The 21124-nt window shown below is 42.1% G+C and overlaps 1 protein-coding gene across 3 annotated transcripts in view; it reads left to right on the top strand.

Annotated features, from left to right (window-relative positions):
* Nucleotides 1–21124, top strand: part of LOC147596818 (kinesin-like protein KIF2A) — a 99130-nt gene that overhangs the window by 53867 nt on the left and 24139 nt on the right. For all 3 annotated transcript variants that reach the window (XM_086769531.1, XM_086769530.1, XM_086769528.1), the window contains exons 9-15: nt 2834–2996; nt 11090–11180; nt 11332–11395; nt 11816–11907; nt 12147–12289; nt 12982–13186; nt 20816–20926. In XM_086769531.1, coding sequence (XP_086625657.1) covers nt 2834–2996; nt 11090–11180; nt 11332–11395; nt 11816–11907; nt 12147–12289; nt 12982–13186; nt 20816–20926 — 869 coding nt within the window. The remainder of the gene's footprint in view (nt 1–2833; nt 2997–11089; nt 11181–11331; nt 11396–11815; nt 11908–12146; nt 12290–12981; nt 13187–20815; nt 20927–21124) is intronic.

The following is a 21124-nucleotide window of genomic DNA, read 5'->3' as shown; positions in this document are numbered from 1 at the left end:
CAAAGAAATCTTTTCTTACTGTCTTGAATCAGACATCAAGGGAACAATTCAGGTGCCTGAATATTGGTGTCTTCTGACATGTAAGGTGCCCATGGGTGTCCAAGACATCCTCGCAGGTCTAGCGGGTTACAAACTGGAGGCTTATATCTCCTGGAATTGCTGCTCAGGGCTGGGCAGGATACCCTAGGACATATGAAATGGCACTAAACAACTATTTTTAAGTACTGGAATCACTCTCTAGTGACTTCTTTTTATGTATGATTAGTATTACAACTTTTTTTTTCTTACTGCCTACTGATCAGACTGGAGTCCATATTAAAAAAAAAACCAAAAAACGTTTAGATTTTCAACTGCAGTTAAATCTCAGTCTTTCTATGAAGTTCTTTACTTTCAATGGGAAATTAAGAACCACAAATGCTTCTGGATTGTAGCCTTTCTGAATCTAGCACTAAAGTAAGCTGACTTTCATTTTGAAAGATGTTTCCTCCCTTCTCTTTGTTATATTTTGTGTTTAGCTAAAGGACTCAAAGAACATCACTCTGACTCTGAAACAACATAGGATGCATTTATTATTTTTATACTGTCAGAACTACACATTGAGGATTATCTGGAGCATATCCAGAGGAAAACGGGAGAATTGTATGGGAAAGGGAATGGCAAAACATATGTTGATGTCAGTATATAGTTAGTTTTCTTTTGTCTTATTTTTTCCCCTCCGCGTTGCTGCTTCCCCTACCTTTTTTTTCCTTTATTTTTACTTTTACTGTTTTCTCATTCTCTATATTTTTTCTTTTATTGATCTGAAAGGAATACATAATCTCAAAAATTGGTTGATAGAAACTATTTTGCACGAGCTATGTAATAAGGGCATTCAATATAAAAGTCTGTTAGCAATTCAGTTTCTATTTTAGCATCAGAGGTTATCTTTAATAAAATATGACTTAGAAATGTGATACATTTGAGGGGAATGATACCTTCTAAAGGTGGACAAAGTGAAATTACAGTAAACGACAGCAAGTTATCATGAGGCATGAGTTGGTATTCAGAGGTGGGATTTGATTCTGTGCAAGTTGCATATCTTGGGTATTAGTGGTTTGGAGCTATTAAAAAAATAGTTCTGAGGTGTTGGTAGGAAGATGAATGTCTAAGTGAAAATTAGCTTGTCACTAAAGTTATTTTGCATTTTTAAGAATAAGCTATAATAAAAAGGTATTAATGAAATAATCTATGCTGGGGAGGAACCATAGAGATAATCTAGTACCCACGTAATACAGTCTTCTGAGAACATACACTTTAATTTTGAAATTTCATAAGAAACAATATTTCTCATGTAACACTTTAAAATTGAAAAGTATAAAGGAATCACAGATATTAGTGTGTAAACCCCTGAAGAGAAAAAATATACATAGTTTTTCCTTTATTATTGTAATAACAACACATCAAAAATATTATATTTCCCCTTTCATGTTCTGTATTTTGAAATTCTGTAAGATGTTCAAATAATTTAATAGAAATCAAGTGTACAAATCAATTTCTGGCAGTCTCACAAACACAGAATTATCACCAAAGTCTTTAGGTATTCTCAGAACCAATCATTCTATGGATTGACTTTGCAGGAAGTAGGTCTTCAGATTGACATTTTAAGATTTTATTTCAGTGACATATAATTGAGAAATTATATAATTGTGTGGTGGGTTTCAGAGACATGATTTCAAATTTCCATCAGCAAGGAATACAGATTGTCATAACAAATAGCTGGGAGCAGGTAAATGTCTTACTCCAAACAATCATTTAAGAAAAAACACCTTTTGACTGCTTTAACTAAAAGGCTTTTGCTGCAAAGAATTGACCTTTATATATATCTTTTCACCATTATTCCTTATTTCTTCTCTGTGATTGCTGCAGAATAATTGCATTTTATTTTATTGCAGTGCAGTTGAAAAATTAATTATATAGTGACTTGGATGCATATTTCTGTTGGTGTGTAATGTCATGCAATGGTAATCATTGTACTGTTTGATCAGTATGTTAACCAATGAAAATATTTCAATCTGATTGTATAAAGCCACATCAAATTCTTGAACTGCATGCCTTAAGAAATTTAACATAGAAATGCAAGTAGGATACATTAGTGATCCTGACTGTACACAGAAAGGATCTTTATTTTTGTGCATATCATGGATCACTGGGTTCTCTGTTTTACTGAGTCATATCTCATACAACAATTATCAATAAGTATTAGTACTGTGTAGTAATTATAACCTGGGAACTCACTATTGAAATTGCATCTAGATGGTTTTTGTTCATTCCCAGTTATAGGAAGCATCATTAGCATTTTCAGCTTTTTTTTGCTTACAAGATAATTTTTATGAAAGATTTTACTTTAGAGAAATTCTGTATTAAGATGTATACTTTAGATTCCAGGGGAATACACAAATGAAAATGTCTGTGTAGAATGAAAATATTTTTTTTTCTTTTTGAAAGCTGTGAACATATGACTACAACTTTAAGGATTTAGGGAAAATAAAAAGACAAAAATTTAAAATGAAGCTCTAATGATAGTGCTATAATTAATTATCTTAGTTTTTCTAATCAACTTTGTAGAACCTCTCTTTAGTTTCTAGCACTTGGTAGGATAGAATGACTAGACTTCCAAAATGAAATCTCTTAGTTAGTAGATTACTATCTAGGTATCAGATGCCCAAGTCCATTGCAATGTTGTTATTTGGAGGAACTGTGTTATCTGAGGTGTTATAAGAATGTAAACAATGAAAAAATGTCAAAAATAGTGATGTGTTGCTACTTAAATATATATATTTCATTTATTTTACAGAAACTTTAATGAAAGACCTTGATGTAATAACAATTCCTAGTAAGGATGTTGTGATGGTACATGAACCAAAACAAAAGGTGGATTTAACAAGGTACCTAGAAAACCAAACTTTTCGTTTTGATTATGCCTTTGATGACACGGCTCCTAATGAAATGGTTTACAGGTATGTGTATATGCTTTTTTTTTGTGAACCTTTTTTCTCATGTAGCTCCCATGTCAATAACTGTGGGCTTACCTTGGTCATGGACTTTACCTCTATTCTCTGTGTTATCAGATATGTATATTGCTACCTCCATTCTTTCACCTGTTTACTTTTGTTTTAGCTCCGTTTATCCTGAATTTTTCATCTGCAATATCATCTCCACTTCTGTTGACCTCAGTCCTGCTCTCAGTCCTCCTCCAAGCCCTGCCTTTCCAGGCTTTATCATGTATTGCCTTCTCAGGAGGCAAACAAATCAGGAGAGAGTAGGGAAAGAGTACAGAGAGAGAGGTTATATTTGCTCTATTGCTGAGAAACTTGAGCTAGTTTGGCTGTTGGAAGCAATCTAGATGATGTAACATGGAAGTACATAGAGCTAATTTATGTTGCTCAAAATGCTGAATTTTTCTGATTTAAAAAACGACAGCAAAAAAGACACACACACAACCTCAGACCCAAAGTATTTTCATCTCCATTTTCTCCTTTATTCTTTTGTTTCACTTCCACAGTTGGAACAGAACAATGCACACAGCTCTTTTAAAAACTTGTTTAGAAGTAGCTGTTTACCTTGTAAAAGTCACTAAACGAATTAGATACAGTAGCAGGCAAGGTTAGACACCATGATAGGTCATAATCTTGGTATGCAGTCTAAATATTGTGAAGATTTTTCCAAGGAATATTGATAACAGAAAGGAATGTGATTAAGATAATTTTCCTTATGCTTAGAAAGTGCTTCCCATAGCCATAAGGAGTAGTGACAGAGAAATATCTTAATTCTTGTTTTTAATCCAACAACTAGGAAGTGAAAGTTGGCATCGTATCCTGACTGATGTTAGATGCTACCATGCTGTCAGTGGATAAGAGAAAATTCATAGTAAAAAAAATTATTAAAAGACCTTGAAAAAGAAAACTTGTGTCTTATGCTTGATATAAGTAAGTAGACAAGGGTAGCAAAGTAAAATCAGAGAATCATAGAATCACAGGATAGTTTGGGTTAGAAGGGACCTTCAAAGGTCATCTAGTCCAATCCCTCTGCAAGGAGCAGGGACATCTCCAACCAGATCAGGTTGCTCAGAGCCTCATCCAGCCTGGCCTTGAATGTTTCCAGGGATGGGGCATCTACCACCTCTCTGGGCAACCTGGTCCAGTGTTTCATCACCATCAATGGAAAATGTTTCTTCCTTATTTCTAGTCTGAATCTACCCCCTTCTATTTTGAAACATTTACCCCTGATCCTATCACAACAGGCCCTGATAAAGAGTTTCTCCACATCTTTCCTATAAGCCCCCTATAGGTACTGGAAGGCCGCTATAAGGTCTCCCTGGAGCCTCCTCTTCTCCAGGCTGAACAGCCCCAACTCTCTCAGCCTGTCCTCATAGGAAAGGTGCTCCAGCCCTCTTATCATCTTTGTGGCCCTCCTCTGGACTCCCTCCAACTGGTCCATGTCCTTCTTGTGTTGGGGGCTCCAGAGCTGGACGTAGTGCTCCAGGTGGGGTCTCACGAGAGCAGAGTAGAGGGGCAGAATCACCTCCCTCGACCTGCTGGCCACGCTCCTCTTGATGCAGCCCAGGATGCAGTTGGCTTTCTGGGCCGCAAGGGCTCATTGCCGGCTCATGTTGAGCTTCTGTCTACCATCACCCCCAAGTCCTTCTCCTCAGGGCTGCTCTCGATCTATTCTCTTCCCAGCCTGTATTCGTTCCTGAGATTGCCCCAACCCATGTGCAGGACCTTGCACTTGACTTTGTTGAACTTCATGAGGACCAAGCTACGCAGTCTCTCAGTCTCACCACCCTCTGAAGGAATAGGGAGAGATAATATAAGAAAAAGGCTCGAGATTTGAGATCCTTAAAGTTACCGTTATGAGCAAAATAGACTCCACTTGGGGAAAACTATTTGTTTATTATAAAAACCAAGGCAGGATAATGAGAAAGAAAACAAAGTAACTTCCCCCCACCCCTCCCTCTTCCCGGGCTTAACATTATCTCTACCCCCTTACCCTGTCCATGAGAGGCACAGGGAGTGGCATAGGGAATGGGGGTTATAGTCAGTTTATCGCTTGTCACTTTATGCCGCTGCTTCCTCATCGGGGGAAGGACTCCTCACATTCCTCCTCTGCTCCAGTGTGGGGTCCCTCCCATGGGCTACAGTCCTTTGTGAACTCCGCTGGCGTGGGTCGTTTTTCCATGGGGTGCAGTCCCTCCAGAACAGCTGCCCCAGCAGGCCCTCTACGGGCCACAGCCTCCTTCAGGCATCCGCCTGCCCCGGCGTGGGGTCCTCCACAGGCTGCAGGTGGATCTCTGCTCCTCCGTGGACCTCCATGGGCTGCAGGGGGACAGCCTGCTTCACCATGGTCATCACCACAGGCTGTAGGGGAATCTTGGCCAGGAGCCGCATTGCTCACAAGGCTCGTGCCTCCCCCTCTCTACCACCCGCTTCAGCTTGTTCACATCTTTCTTTTTCTTTTTAAAAAAAAATTTTCCTCTTCTTAAATACATTAGCGCAGAGGCGTTATCAGGGAACATTCTGATACCAATTGGCTTGGCCTTGACCAGCACTGGGTCTGCCCTAGGCCTGGCCGAGTCCGCTGGACAAAGGGGAAACTTCTAGCAGGTTCTTAGAGAAGCTGCCACTGTAGCCCTCTCCCACTAAACAAAACCAACACACTGGCCCACCTCTCCAGCCAGTCAAGGTCCCTCTGGATGGCGTCCCTCCCCTCCAGCGTGTTGATGGCACCACACAGTTGGCAAACTTGCTGAGGGTGCACTCTATTCCACTGTTCCATGTCACCGACAAAGATATTAAACAGGGCTGGTCCCAATACCAACCCCTGAGGAATGCCACTCGTGACCGGTCTCCACCTGGACATTGAGCTGTTGACCACCACTCTCTGAGTGCAGCCATCCAGCCAATTCCTTATACACCGAGTGGTCCGTCCATCAAATCCATGTCTCTCCAGTTTAGTGAGAAGGATGATGTGTAGGACAGTGTCAAATGCTTTGCACAAGTATAGGTTGATGATGTCAGTTGGTTGTTCCTTGTCCACCGATGCTCCTACCCCATCATAGAAGGCCACCAAATTGGTCAGGCATGATCTGCCCTTGGTGAAGCCATGTTGGCTGTCACCAACCACCTCCTTGTATTCCATGTGCCTTAGCATGGTTTCCAGGAAGATCTGCTCCATGACCTTGCCAGGCACAGAGGTGAGGCTGACCAGCCTGTAGTTGCCCAGGTCTTCCTTTTTTCCCTTTTAAAAAATGAGGGTTATGTTTCTCCTTTTCCAGTCAGTGGGAACCTCACCAGACTGCCACGACTTCTCAAATATGATGGATAGTGGCTTGGCAACTTCATCCGCCAGTTCCCTCGGGACCCGTGTATGCATCTCATCAGGTCCCGTGGACTTGCTTACTCTCAGGTTCCTCAGATGTTCCCGAACCTGCTCTTCTCCTGCAGTGGGCGGTTCTTCATCCTCCCAATCCCTGCTTTTGCCTTCCAGAACTTGTATCATGTAACTAGAGCCCTTATCAGTGAAGACTGAGGCAAAAAAGTTGTTGAGTACCTCAGCCTTCTCCATGTCCCGAGTAACCATGTCTCCTGTTTCCTCCCAGAGAGGGCCCACATTCTCCCTGGTCTTCCTTTTATCCCCAACGTACCTATAGAAGCTTTTCTTTTTGTCCTTGACGTCCCTCGCCAGATTTAATTCTGTCGTGGCTTTATCCTTCCTAAGCTGCTCCCTGACTGCTCGGACATTCTCTCTGTATTCCTCCCAGGCTATCTGTCCTTGCTTCAACCTTCTGTAGGCTTCCTTTTTGATTTTCAGTTGTCCAGGAGCTCCTTGTTCATCCACGCAGGCCTCCTGATGTTTTTGCCTGACTTGCTCTTTGTTGGGATGCATCGCTCCTGAGCTTGGAGGAGGTGATCCTGGAATATTAACCAGCTTTCCTGGGCCCCTCTTCCCTCACGGGTTTTAATCTATGGAACTTTATCCAGCAGGTCCCCGAAGAGACCAACGTCTGCTCTCCTGAAGTCTGGGGTAGAGAGCTTGTTGCAGTCCTTCCTCACTGCCCTAAGGATCTTGAACTCCACCATCTCATGGTCACTGCAGCCAAGGCTGTCCTTGAGCTCCACGTTCCCCACCAGCCCCTCCCTGTTGGTAAGAACAAGGTCCAGCATAGCACCTCTCCTCCTTGGCTCCTCTATCACTTGCAGGAGGAAGTTATCATCCATGCATTCCAGGAACCTCCTGGACTGCCTGTGCCCTGCTGTGTTGTCCTTCCAACAGATGTCTGGGTGGTTCAAGTCCCCCATGAGGACCAGGACTTGTGACCATGAGGCCACTCCTATCTGTCTATAGAGGGCCTCATCCACTCCATCTTCCTTGTCAGGTGGCATGTAGCAGACCCTCACTGTAACGTCACTTGTCCCTGTCCTCCCTCTAATCCTGACCCATAAGCTCTCTGTCAGCTCCTCATCCATTCCCAGGAGGAGCTTCATGCACTCCAGCTGGTTGCTGATAAAGGGCAATGCCTTCTCCTCCTCTCCCCTGCCTGTCCTTCCTAAAGAGCCTGTATCCCTCCATTTCAATGCTTCAGTCATAGGAGTCATCCCACCACATCTCCATGATGCCAACAAGTTTGTATCCCTGCATGTGTGCATGCATCTTTAGCTCTTCCTGTTTGTTCCCCATGCTATGTGCACTGGCATAGAGGCACTTAAGCTGGGCCCCCGACGAAGTCGACTTGCTGGCTGGAGCAAGAGGAATTCCTTTGGGCTGCATTTTAGGTGCTCTCCTACTTATCTGTGATCTTTCCCCGGGTTCTGAGGAAGGTTCTAAAATCTTGTTAGTCTGTTAGTTTACACTAATTAAATACTTCTAAACAGCAAAGTTGTTGGAAATTTCTGTCTCTAATGATTGTCTGCTGGTAGCATCTTTCCTTAGTTGATACTGAAGAGCTGTGAGAGAGTGGTCTAGCTGGTGAGATGTGCCTCTTGCAATAGTTTTCCTCCTGCTTAACAACCAGTTCTTATAATCTCCCTGCTTCCTGTTATTTGTCTTTCTGAGCATAGTGTTTAAATGTGAGGGCTGGTTTTGACATACAATGTTATGATGTTTTTGTACTGAGTTTCTTCTGGTCAATTTTTATTAGTTACATTATAAATTAATAGTAATATGGGAAAATATTGAAAGATGTTCGTATTCATACTGAAACAGTAAATCTCTAGTCTGTGTAGCAGTACAGACTTTTTCCTTCTCCCTCATATGGCACAACAATATGATTATTACATGAAGGATCATCTGCTTCAAGGCCTCCTGTAATAACACAATTAAGAGGAAGATAGGTGTCATTGTCTGCTCTCAGCAAAACTATCAGGGTCACAGTGGGGAAAAAAAATAATGACAAGTTACTCCAGTTTTCTTCAGTATGCTAAAATTACTCACTTTATTTCTGTACTGAAAAACTTTCTTGAGAAATTTCCTAGTCTTTTGAATTTTAAAGGAGAATCAGTGTTTATATTTCTGAAGGATCAAGATTGCAAATAAAGGTTCTACTGTGTTCTGGTTTTGTTTGGTGAGGGGGGGCCTAAGGTGGTAGCTTCTGTAGGAAACTGCTAGAAGTCGCTCCCCTTTGTTCAGGGGACTTGGCCGGGCCTAGGGGGGATCCGCTGCTGGCCAAGGCTGAGCCAATTGGTAGCAGAACGTTCCCTGATAACGCCTCTGCGATAACGTATTTAAGAAGGGGAAAACAGGAAAAACAAAAAAAAAAAGAGAAGGGAAGAAGATGTGAAGCAGCTGAGTAGGGGCAGAGAGGGGGAGGCGTGAGCCTCGTGGGCCTTGCAGGCCTCACCCTCTGGCCTCCCGCCGGGCAGCCGACTGGGCCCAACTCGGCCCAGCCTGGCTGCAAGAAGTGGAGAGGAGATGAGAAGTGAATAAGATGTAAAAAAGATCCTGAGAGAGATCGGCCAGCCTGTTGTGAGGAACAGCTGCAGACGCCAAGGTCAGTTCAGAAGGAGGGGGAGGAGTAATATGGCTCCTGGCCAAGATTCCCCTGCAGCCTGTGGTGAAGACCATGGTGAAGCAGGTTGTCCCCCTGCAGTCCATGGAGGTCCATGGAGGAGCAGAGATCCACCTGCAGCCCGTGGAGGACCCCACGCCGGGGCAGGTGGATGCCTGAAGGTGGCTGTGGCCCGTGGAGGGCCTGCTGGGACAGCTGTTCTGGAGGGACTGCACCCCGTGGAAGAGATGACCCACGCCGGAGCAGTTTCATGAAGGACTGTGGCGTATGGGTGGGACCCCACAATGGAGCAGAGGAGGAATATGAGGAGTTCTTCCCCCGACGATGACACAGCGGTGTAAAACAACGCGTGATGAACTGACCGCGACCCCCATTCCCTCTTCCCCCCTGTGCCGCTCGGGGTGGAGAAGGTAGTAGAGATAATGTTAAGCCCGGGAAGAGGGAGGGGTGTGGGGAGGTTATCTTGTTCCCTGTCTCATTCTCCTGCTATTTGTAGTAATAAATGAATAGTTTTCCCCAGGTCGAGTCTGTTTTGCCTGTGACAGTAACTTTAAGGATTTCTCCCTGTCCTTATCTCAAACCTTGAGCCGTTTTTCTTATATCATCTCCCCCTATTCTCTCGGAGGGTGGGGGGGAGTGAGAGAGAGACTGCGTAGTCTGGTCCCGATCGGGGCTGAACTACGACATACTAGAAAGAAAGTTGAACTGTTTTGGTGTGGTACCATTTGGAGTTGTATAATGCTTTACAAAAACTTTTCTAGGTATGTTTGTATTTTGCCTTATTTTAAAATTCATATAATTAAGTCTCTTTTTTTATAAATCAGCAAAATAAATAATTTCAAACTCAATTAAACAGAGATAGTGGAATGTGCTTCTTAACTGGATAGGTTTCTTGAAATTTATATTATAAATATAAAAAGAACAAACATTAAAATATGGGAATATCCTCTTGAGGACAAAAGAAGTATATGTTTGGAGGAAGCAAATAAGAAAGGCTAAGGCTGATCAGGAATCATCTGGTACATTTTTTATGAAAATTGATGATTCATTTAAACTTAGATTTTTGCATAACCCTTGGTTGGTGAATAGCTTGGTCTTACTCATATTATTTTTGTAAGTGATCTTGTGTTTGTTCCAAAGTGGAATGGAAGAAGGTTGTAACAACTTAGTGTTTCTGTGAACAATCATTCTTGGTTTTGTCAGTAAACATACTTTATGTGTAAACACTTGGAAAAAGTTTAGAAGGAAAGACTGTTGCCAAGAGAATCTTATCTTCATCACCTAGTGGAGGTAACCCTCCATAAGGTTACCTTTTGCTTTTGGAGTTTTTAATGAAGTAATGGTGATAAGCAGTTAAAGTAGAATAAGTAACTCAACATTTTTTAAAGTAAAAATTATTTCTCCAAAATAGAAAAATGATACTTTGGAGAACATTTTTTACACATCAAATAATACTTAAGGGATAACTGGATTTTTCCATTCTGATGAGCTTGAGTATCCATTTTCTTGAGCCTTTTCTCAGCGTAACTATGTTCTCAAAATATTAAGATGTGCAATGTTGTTTTGGCCACTTGTCTTCTAAATTTAATCTTGGAAGGTGATTTAGGGAAAAAAAAACAACCCCAAAACAAAGCTCAAGCTGAATTTTTGTATTGGCAAAATCTAAGCGTTTATCTGCTGCACTGTCCTATTTCTTCTAATGCTGTCTTCTTTAGGGAGCTCCAAATTCCATGTAGTAAACTGTGCCATGTTGCATCGTTAAAACAAGGATTTTTTTTTTTTTCCTCAGGGCTTGAAGGAGGATAATATTGTTGTAAAATAAATGGGAGACCCCTTGTAGCTTTTGTTTAATTGTTTAGGATATTTTAATGCCTTAGAGCTGGTAGACTCTTTAGTTCAGGAATTAATGTGGATATGTCCTTTGGCCTCTCAAAATACAGAACCAGTTTTGTCACTTCTGGCCTTAAAATTTATAGTGTCCTTGTGTTAGTGTGGCATCTTAAAGTAATTAAGTTTCTTAGGTACTGGTGTTTTTTTGCATTTAAGGTTTACAGCTCGACCATTAGTGGAGACCATATTTGAAAGGGGAATGGCCACTTGTTTTGCATATGGACAAACAGGCAGTGGAAAAACCCATGTAAGTATTTCTTCTACATGTCAGCAATACACTTCTTTTTATGTACTATACACATCGATAAATTCTAATAAGTAACAAATATGTAAGTTACAGTTCTGTGATCTTTGTAGTGTATATTTGGTCTTTTTTTTTGTTTTTTTTTTTAATTTAGACTATGGGTGGTGACTTTTCAGGAAAGAACCAAGATTGTTCTAAAGGAATATATGCACTTGCAGGTGAGACTTTATTGTTCTGTTGGCTTTTTGCAAAATTGTTGAGGTCAATGCATTTCTACTCTCTGTCATACAAACATAAGGGTCTACATATTTTGCATTACAGTGGAGCTTTGGTAATATAAAAAATAGTTCCTAGGTGTGTAGTCTTTACACAGTAAAGTAAATATATATATAGATAACTTCAAAAATCTAAGAAATATAACTTATGATTAATTGAGTTTACAATTTTGGGGTCTTCTGCATCTTCTGATGTAATGTGGCAGTTTAAACTGCAGTGTTTTTTACTTGATTGAATGACCCTATCTGTTACACTTGCAAAATATGAGAGATGCTGTAAAATAGACTTTTATGCATTAATGAATCTTCACTAAATGAAAATATATAACTAAATTTCTTTTTATTTTGGAAATGTATTCACAGCTCGAGATGTCTTTTTAATGCTAAAGAAGCCAAACTATAAGAAGTTAGAACTTCAAGTATATGCAACATTTTTTGAGATCTACAGTGGTAAGGTAAGTACCTGTTCTTTTTCTGAGGAAGGTGGAATTTCTCTTTCACAAACAAGATTGTGAGCTTGGCACATAAAAGATTTTTTTTCCTTTTTGTACTGAAAGCTTTATTTCAAATAATTATTTACACTACCCTTCCAAACATGTTTGTACATGGAATGCTTTGCATATTTTGATATGAGATTTGAAGCAAAAATGTCTTTTAAAGTTCCTCTTCAACTGTTCTGTTCCTCCCCTCCAAGGTTTTTGACTTGTTGAACAGGAAGACAAAATTAAGAGTGTTAGAAGATGGTAAACAGCAAGTCCAGGTGGTGGGATTACAGGAACGGGAAGTCAAATGTGTTGAAGATGTTCTTAAGCTTATTGAAATAGGCAACAGCTGCAGGTATCTCCCATAGCTTCCACTAATTTTTCATTGTAAATTAAAGAATCAGAACAAGATGTTTTTTCTCTCTCTTCGTAGTGACGGCTTTTAAATATGCAGTGGTATTTTTTATAATGTTGGCTACAAGTAAGGAATCTGCCTATCTTATTAATAAAGATAGTTTAGAGTTTCTCTCCTAGAGAGAAATGCAAACTGATTTTTCTACAGAATGTGAATTGTATGCATTATATAACCAGTTTACTGACTTAAATTCACATCATTGATAATCTGGAATATTGCCAGATTCTTCAGTTCTAAAAGGCCTTGATATGTAGTGACAGAAGTTAAGTATAAAATTTTTATTTTTTGTTAAGATCCAGCTTTACTGTTTTTTAAATTAGCCTTGTGCATAGACTGCTGCCTGATCAGATAAAAATGCCATTGGCGGCATTTTACATGTAAACTCTCTGATAGTCTGAAAACTTTGGAGATATGATTATTCTTGCTTTTAAGAGGGAGGTAAAATGTTACTAATCTTTTACATTTCTATTTGAAGAATTGGAAAAATAGGTATAATTATACTATGTACATCAAATTATTAGGGTAAATACAGGACTCTGCCCTGAAAAAACTAACTTTCTGAGGATAGTGTGTTTAATATGTATGGTCCTTCACCTTTTCATATGTCCTTCCTTTCTTTCCTTTTGTTAAAGGACATCTGGCCAGACATCTGCAAATGCACACTCATCTCGAAGCCATGCAGTGTTTCAGATTATTCTCAAAAGGAAAGGAAAATTGCATGGTAAATTTTCTCTGATTGATTTGGCTGGCAATGAAAGAGGAGCAGATACTTCCAGTGCAGATAGGCAGACACGACTGGAAGGTGCGGAAATTAACAAGAGCCTTTTAGCACTCAAGGTAACTGAAATGTTTCCATTGCCTTTGAGTAGGTGGAAGCCTTCTACATATAATAGCAATGACTACTAAAACTTTTTGCAGGCTTTGCTTGTGTACATTGTCTACTGATGTGACAGTGTTCTGGTTTTGTTTAGTGAAGGGGTGGGGCCTAAGGTGGTAGCTTCTGTAGGAAACTGCTAGAAGTCGCTCCCCTTTGTTCAGTGGACTCGGCCAGGCCTAGGGTGGACCCGGTGCTGGCCAAGGCCGAGCTCATTGGTAGCAGAATGTTCCCTGATAACGCCTCTGCGATAACGTATTTAAGAAGGGGAAAACAGAAAAAAAAAAAAAGAGAGAAGAGAAGATGTGAAGAAGCTGAGTAGGGGCAGAGGCACAGAGGGGGAGGCGCAGGCCTCATGGGCCTTGCAGGCCTCACCCTCTGGCCTCTTGCCAGGTGGCCGACTGGGCCCGACTTGGCCCGGCCAAGCTGCAAGAAGTGGAGAGGAGATGAGATGTGAATGAGATGCAAAAAGATCCTGAGAGGTGTCTGCCAGCCTGTTGTGAAGAATTTTTCTTGTGAGAGGAACAGCTGCAGACGCCAAGGTCAGTGAAGAAGGAGGAGGAGTAATGCGGCTCCTGGCCGAGATTCCCCTGCAGCCTGTGGTGATGACCATGGTGGAGCAGGTTGTCCCCCTGCAGCCCATGGAGGTCCACGGAGGGGCAGAGATCCACCTGCAGCCTGTGGAGGACCCCACGCCGGGGCAGGTGAATGCCTGAAGGAGGCTGTGGCCCATGGAGGGCCTGCTGGGGCAGCCGTTCTGGAGGGACTGCACCCCATGGAAGAGATGACCCATGCCGGAGCAGTTTCACGAAGGACTGTGGCCCGTGGGAGGGACTCCACGATGGAGCAGAGGACGAATGCGAGGAGTTCTTCCCCTGAAGATGAAGCAGCGGCGTGAAACAACAAGTGATGAACTGACCGTAATCCCCATTCCCTCTTCCCCTCCCTGTGCCGCTCGGGAGGGGAAGGTAGTAGAGATAATGTTAAGCCTGGGAAGAGGGAGGGGTGGGGGGAGGTTATAGAATCATAGAATGGTTAGGGTTGGAAGGGACCTTCAAAGGCCATCTAGTCCAACCTCCCTGCAAGGAGCAGGGACATCCCCGACTAGATCAGGTTGCTCAGAGCGTCATCCAACCTGACCTTGAATGTTTCCAGGGATGGGGCATCAACCACCTCTCTGGGCAACCTGTTCCAGTGTTCTACAACCCTCATTGTAAAAAATTTTTTCCTAATATCTAATCTAAATCTACCTCCCTCTATCTTAAAACCATTACCCCTCGTCCTATCACAACAGGCCCTACTGAACAGTCTCTCCCCATCTTTCTTGTAGGCCCCCTTGAGGTACTGGAAGGCCGCTATAAGGTCTCCCCGGAGCCTCCTCTTCTCCAGGCTGAACAGCCCCAACTCTCTCAGCCTGTCTTCATAGGAGAGGTGCTCCAGTCCTCTTATCTTCGTGGCCCTCCTCTGGACCTTCTCCAACTGGTCCATGTCCTTCTTATGTTGGGGGCTCCAGAACTGGACACAGTACTCCAGGTGGGGTCTCACCAGGGCAGAGTAGAGGGGGAGAATCACCTCCCTCGACCTGCTGGACACGATCCTCTTGATGCAGCCCAGGATGCAGTTGGCCTTCTGGGCCGCAAGAGCGCATTGCCTGCTCATGTTGAGCTTCTTGTCCTCTGTCTCATTCTCCTGCTATTTTTAGAAATAAATGAATAGTTTTCCCCAAGTCGAGTCTTTTTTGCCTGTAACAGTAACCTTAAGGATTTCTCCCTGTCCTTATCTCAAACCTCGAGCCGTTTTTCTTATATCATCTCCCCCTATTCTCTCGGAGGGTGGTGGGTGTGAGAGAGAGACTGCGTAGTCTGGTTCCGATCGGGGCTGAACTACGAGAGACAGGTAAAATAAGGTATTGATTTCTCCTTTAAGTGTCTGAGGAAACACTTGGTAATTACGAAGTAGAAACATTGCAGAAACGTTGTCCTATCAACTTTCATGTAGTTTAAAAAATCCCCAGTAGTTGAATTTGAACACTTTTCTGATATACACCTAAAATGTGAGGAGTGATGACTTACTTTATTACTCAAGGTCTGCAATACTAACTGGAAATATTCTTACTGATCTTAGTATATATATATTTAAAAAAAAAAAAAGATAAAATATAAAGTTATCTTTATGACAGATTTATTTGCCACTGTTACTTAATTAACTAAAGAAGAAAGCAACACAACAGCACTATATCCAGAAAGAATTAACAATTCAATTAAAATAACCCTTGAAAGTTGGAATCAATTTTTTATGACTATTTATAGCAAATTGACTGATACAATCACTTTGCAGGTTTTCATACATTAATCCAGAATGCATCAAGAGAACGAAGAAATATTATTTAAATATTCAAATGATTTTTTTTATTTTATAATGCTTGAAAGAGATTCAGTCTAAATAGGGAAAATAATAAATTTTTTATCTCCATTGGAGAAACAGTACTTTTGAATGGCTCACAATTTATCTCTGTTGTTGCTTAGCTTTGCTTAGGTTTACTACTCTGCACCAGCACCGTGGTTTTATATAGAATCATAGAATCATAGAATAGTTAGAGTTGGAAGGGACCTTCAACGGTCATCTAGTCCAACCCCCCTGCAAGAAGCAGGGACATCCCTGACTAGGTCAGGTTGCTCAGAGCCTCATCCAGCCTGGCCTTGAACGATTCCAGGGATGGGGCATCCACCACCTCTCTGGGCAACCTGTTCCAGTGCTCTACAACTCTCATTGTAAAAAATTTTGTTCTAATATCTAATCTAAACCTACCTCCTTCTAATTTAAACCCATTACCCCTTGTTCTATCACAACAGGCCCTACTGAACAGCTTCTCCCCATCTTTCCTGTAGGCCCCCTTGAGGTATTGGAAGACCGCTATCAGGTCTCCCCGGAGCCTCCTCTTCTCCAGGCTGAACAGCCCCAACTCTCTCAGCCTGTCCTCATAGGAGAGGTGCTCCATCCCTCTGATCATCTTTGTGGCCCTCCTCTGGACCCTTTCCAACTGGTCCATGTCCTTCTTGTGTTGGGGACTCCAGAACTGGACACAGTACTCCAGGTGGGGTCTCACCAGGGCAGAGTAGAGGGGCAGAATCACCTCCCTCGACCTGCTGGCCACGCTTCTCTTGATGCAGCCCAGGATGCGGTTGGCCTTCTGGGCTGCAAGGGCGCATTGCCCACTCATGTTGAACCTCTCGTCTACCAACACTCCCAGGTCTTTCTCCTCAGGGCTGCTCTCGATCCAATCCCCGCCCAGCCTGTATTTGTGCTTGGGATTGCCACGACCCAGATGCAGGACCTTGCACTTGGCCTGGTTGAACTTCATGAGGTTGGCACGGGCCCACCTCTCCAGCCTGTCCAGGTCCCTCTGGATGGCATCCCTCCCTTCCAGCGAGTCGACGGCACCACACAGCTTGGTGTCATCGGCGAACTTGCTGAGGGTGCACTCTATCCCACTGTCCATGTTGCCGACAAAGATGTTGAACAGGGCCGGGCCCAACACGGACCCCTGAGGGACGCCACTCGTGACCGGTCTCCACTTGGACATTGAGCCGTTGACCACCACTCTCTGAGTGCGGCCATCCAGCCAACTCCTTATCCACCGAGTGGTCCATCCATCGAACCCATGCCTCTCTAGTTTAGAGAGAAGGATGTCATGCGGGACAGTGTCAAATGCCTTGCACAAGTCCAGGTAGATGATATCCGTTGCCCGTCCCTTGTCCACCGATGCTGTTACCCCGTCATAAAAGGCTACCAAATAGGTCAGGCACGATCTGCCCTTGGTGAAGCCATGTTGGCTGTCACCAACCACCTCCTTGCTCTCCATGTGCCTTAGCATGGTATATATAAATGTATATATATATATGTATATATACATATAAAGAATCTAAACCCCCAAATCACTGTGCTTACTTTTTTATCCCAATATAAACTTGGGAGAAGACTAGTATCAGACTCTAAGTAGATCTCACAAAACACCACAAAACTGTAACATATAATTACAAAATTGTATGTCATGTTGAAATATTGGAAGCAGCAGTTCCAAAACTGTGGCTTGTTTTGATTGAATATCAAAATAAATAATGCAGACAACATTGTGTTGATGTTGTCATTTGTTTCCAAATGTAATTGAATAAAGATATTTTGGTTTTGGTTTTTTTAGTTTACTTGCTGATTTTGTGCTGGCTAGTGCCTTCAGTGCAATACCCATACAACATACTTAGTTCATTTTCATGCAATTTGTCTTTTTAATTAGTGAAAGGCTCTCCTGCTGCTGTACTGGTGGTTGTGATCTAAATTATATGGGAAAGAGGAAATAAAAATAAAGGAGGTCTTGTAAAGGTCTAAACAACAATACAAGAAGATATAAATGTTTCTCAATGATATGTTAGTTTTACATTTTTCATCTATCCCCAAAAACATTACACAGCTTTTTCCATTTGTATTCAAGACCCTTGAAGTTATTGTCAAGTTCGAATTAAACTAGTATGTTCTGAGGAGTGGGTTTTGGTGCTAATCCAAGATTTTCTATTTGCATGTAGATATCAGTCCTGTCTTAATCTGTTTAGATTTTTGGTACAGGAAATTATTTCTGTAATGTCTCTACATGGAAGTAGTGTTGTCATTTTGTTACCTGGTTTTCTGAGCTGTGATGAAAAGCAAAAGTAGTTAAAAACTCCATTAATTTAGAAGCTGGCAGTGTCTTCCTATAATCCTTTTACTATTAAGGAGACATTTCCAATTCTAATTTTCCAAGAGTGAACAAACTAAAAATCATTATAGTAAATTAAAATATCTTAATTAAACTTGTTCATTGCCATATCAGTAATTCAACATGCACATTTGTTACTGGTTTTAGTTTGTAATGTCACTTGTTGAAAATCTGTTGCCCCACTTCCTGTCTGATCTGCTTTTCTCCTTATGTAAGTATAGTAGTAAGGTACAAACAAATTAAAAAAATCTCAAGGAATGCATTGCCTCACTCACCTATAAGTATTGAGTCCTTTTTAACATTTGCATGTGAAATTCACATTCAACAAGCTTCAGTCTTTCTGTTTATCTGAGCTGTGTCCATTCTATAAAATTCAACTGGTGAGTTTTTAAATAATCACTTTAGTTAAAGCCAGTTTGCCCTTGTGTTTGTTCTGTTCTGTATCATGACAGTTTTATTTTGAGCCCATTTAGTTCTGTTTTATGCTGTTTCACAGTTGCAATACTTTCTTGGATTATCATTCCATAGTTTATAGCCTGGCTTTTGGAAGAAGCTGTTTCTAGGAAATTTCAAAAGGCCACAAGGATATGGCTGCAGCTGGAGGATTAGCTGAACTACTGTAGAACTATTCATGCAACACAAAAGCCATTCCATCTGTTAGTCCTGCTAAAAGCAAAGCTATAATATGAAAAGATTTTGGTGTACAGTTCTTTGAAGTTCTGCATGTAAACGTGTTAAAACTGTACCAAGGAAGCCCAGCCCCTGAATCTGAAGATATGCCAGTACACAAAGTGTTATGGCAAAGCCAGAAACTGGAATTAATGATCAAAATATGACAACAACAACAAAACAGAAATTTAAATTTACATTTTCTTTCTATAAGAAGTAATTTATTAGTTGATGTTAGAACCCTGAGTGGGCAGAAGTGATGTTTAGATTAGTACGACCTTGATTTGCACTGTTGTACTTAGTTGCTGCTGTAACTTCTACAGTAATTTTTTAATATTTACTTCTGTATATTATTTCTCTCTGGAAATCTCCAGCCAATTGCAAATATTAGTTTAGCCCCATACCTTTCTTGTGAGTGAAAATGGATTTGTTATCCCTGTTTTTTCACATTAAGAATATTTTAAAATAGGGAATGACTTACATTTTCAGGTGTCTTCCAATATTGAGTACATCAATACAGCGCTATATTTACTAGGTTTGTGAACCTGTGGAAGCTTTCAGAAAGTTTGGCCACCAGTGTTTTCTTCTGAGCTGTAAAGAAAGTCAGTGGTTGTTCTGGTTTTGTTAGTGAGGGGGGGCCTAAGGTGGTAGCTTCTGTAGGAAACTGCTAGAAGTCGCTCCCCTTTGTTTAGTGGACTCAGCCAGGCCTAGGGCAGACCTGCTGCTGGCCAAGGCCGAGCCAATTGGTAGCAGAATGTCCTGTGATAACGCCTCTGAGATAACGTATTTAAGTAGGGGAAAACAGGAAAAAGAGGAGAAGATGTGACGCAGCTGAGCGGGGGGCAGAGAGGGGGAGGCGCGAGCCTCATGGGCCTTGCAGGCCTCACCGGCCTCACCCTCTGGCCTCCCACCGGGCAGCAGACTGGGCCTAACTCGGCCCGGCCTGGCTGCAAGAAGTGGAGAGGAGATGAGAAGTGAATAAGATGTAAAAAGGATCCTGAGAGGCGTCTGCCAGCCTGTTGTGAGGAACGGCTGTAGACGCCAAGGTCAGTGAAGAAGGAGGGGGAGGAGTAATATGGCTCCTGGCCAAGATTCCTCTGCAACTCGTGGTGAAGACCATGGTGGAGCGGGTTGTCCCCCTGCAGCCCATGGAGGTTCACGGAGGGGCAGAGATCCACCTGCAGCCCGTGGAAGACCCCACACCGGAGCAGGTGGAGGCCTGAAGGAGGCTGTGGCCCATGGAGGGCCCGCTGGGGCAGCTGTTCTAGAGGGACTGCACCCCATGGAAGAGATGACCCACGCCGGAGCAGTTTCACGAAGGACTGTGGCCCGTGGGAGGGACCCCACGCTGGAGCAGAGGAGGAATGTGAGGAGTTCTTCCCCTGACGATGAAGCAGCGGTGTAAAACAACATGTGATGAACTGACCGTGACCCCCATTCCCTTCCCCCCCCCACACTGTGCCGCTCAGGAGGGGAGGTAGTATAGATAATGTTAAGCCCGGGAAGAGGGAGGGGTGTGGGGAGGTTATCTTGTTCCCTGTCTCATTCTCCTGCTAGTTTTAGAAATAAATGAATAGTTTTCCCCAAGTCGAGTCTGTTTTGCCCGTAACGGTAACTTTAAGGATTTCTCCCTGTCCTTATCTCAAACCTCGAGCCGTTTTTCCTTATATCATCTCCTCCTATTCTCTCGGAGGGTGGGGGGAGCGAGAGAGAGACTGTGTAGTCTGGTCCCGATTGGGGCTGAACTACGACAGTGGTAGAGTTTGAATCAAAGCTACTGCTTTTAACTGAGTCACTGTCCGCAGTTCTACTGGCAGAGGCTGCAGATCATTCAGGCTTTTGCAGCTCATAATCAGAAATAGTTGTTAGTCTGGAGACTTAACATCAACACTGAATTTTTTGTTGTTGTTGGATACAATATATGTAAACATTTTCAATGAGATTCAGAAAGTTTTTAGGCTCCTAAGTCCTTTTTAAGTTCCTACCTCTCTACTGAACTTAATGAGAGGTAAAAGCCTAACACTTCTTGAATTCAAGGTTTAATAGTAAATTTTAATGATATCTTAGAGGATAGCAGCATAACTAAGGCATATATTTTCTGATTTTGTATTACATTTGTATTATGTATTTTTCTTTAACATGGATTGAGTAAATATAAACCTGTTTGTTCTTTCAGGAGTGCATTAGAGCCTTAGGCCGAAATAAACCTCATACACCGTTCAGAGCAAGTAAACTTACTCAGGTGCTAAGAGATTCATTCATAGGAGAAAACTCCCATACCTGTATGGTAAGTTTGTTTAGTTAACTGTATGTTTTAACAATTACAAAGAGAAAAGAAGCTGGGAATTTAGGATCTTGTGTTTAGAACTGGTCACTTGCTACTGGCAATGTGTTAGACTTAAGTTTATACATTAACTGACTCAATATTTGGAGTGAGTCTTTCAGCAGAGACATTTCAGATCACTTGCTCCCTACTCACTTTTTA

This window comes from Chlamydotis macqueenii, chromosome W (genome assembly GCF_036417535.1).
Source record: "Chlamydotis macqueenii isolate bChlMac1 chromosome W, bChlMac1.mat, whole genome shotgun sequence".
NCBI lineage: Eukaryota > Metazoa > Chordata > Aves > Otidiformes > Otididae > Chlamydotis > Chlamydotis macqueenii.
This window is presented reverse-complemented; position numbering and strand designations above follow the sequence as displayed.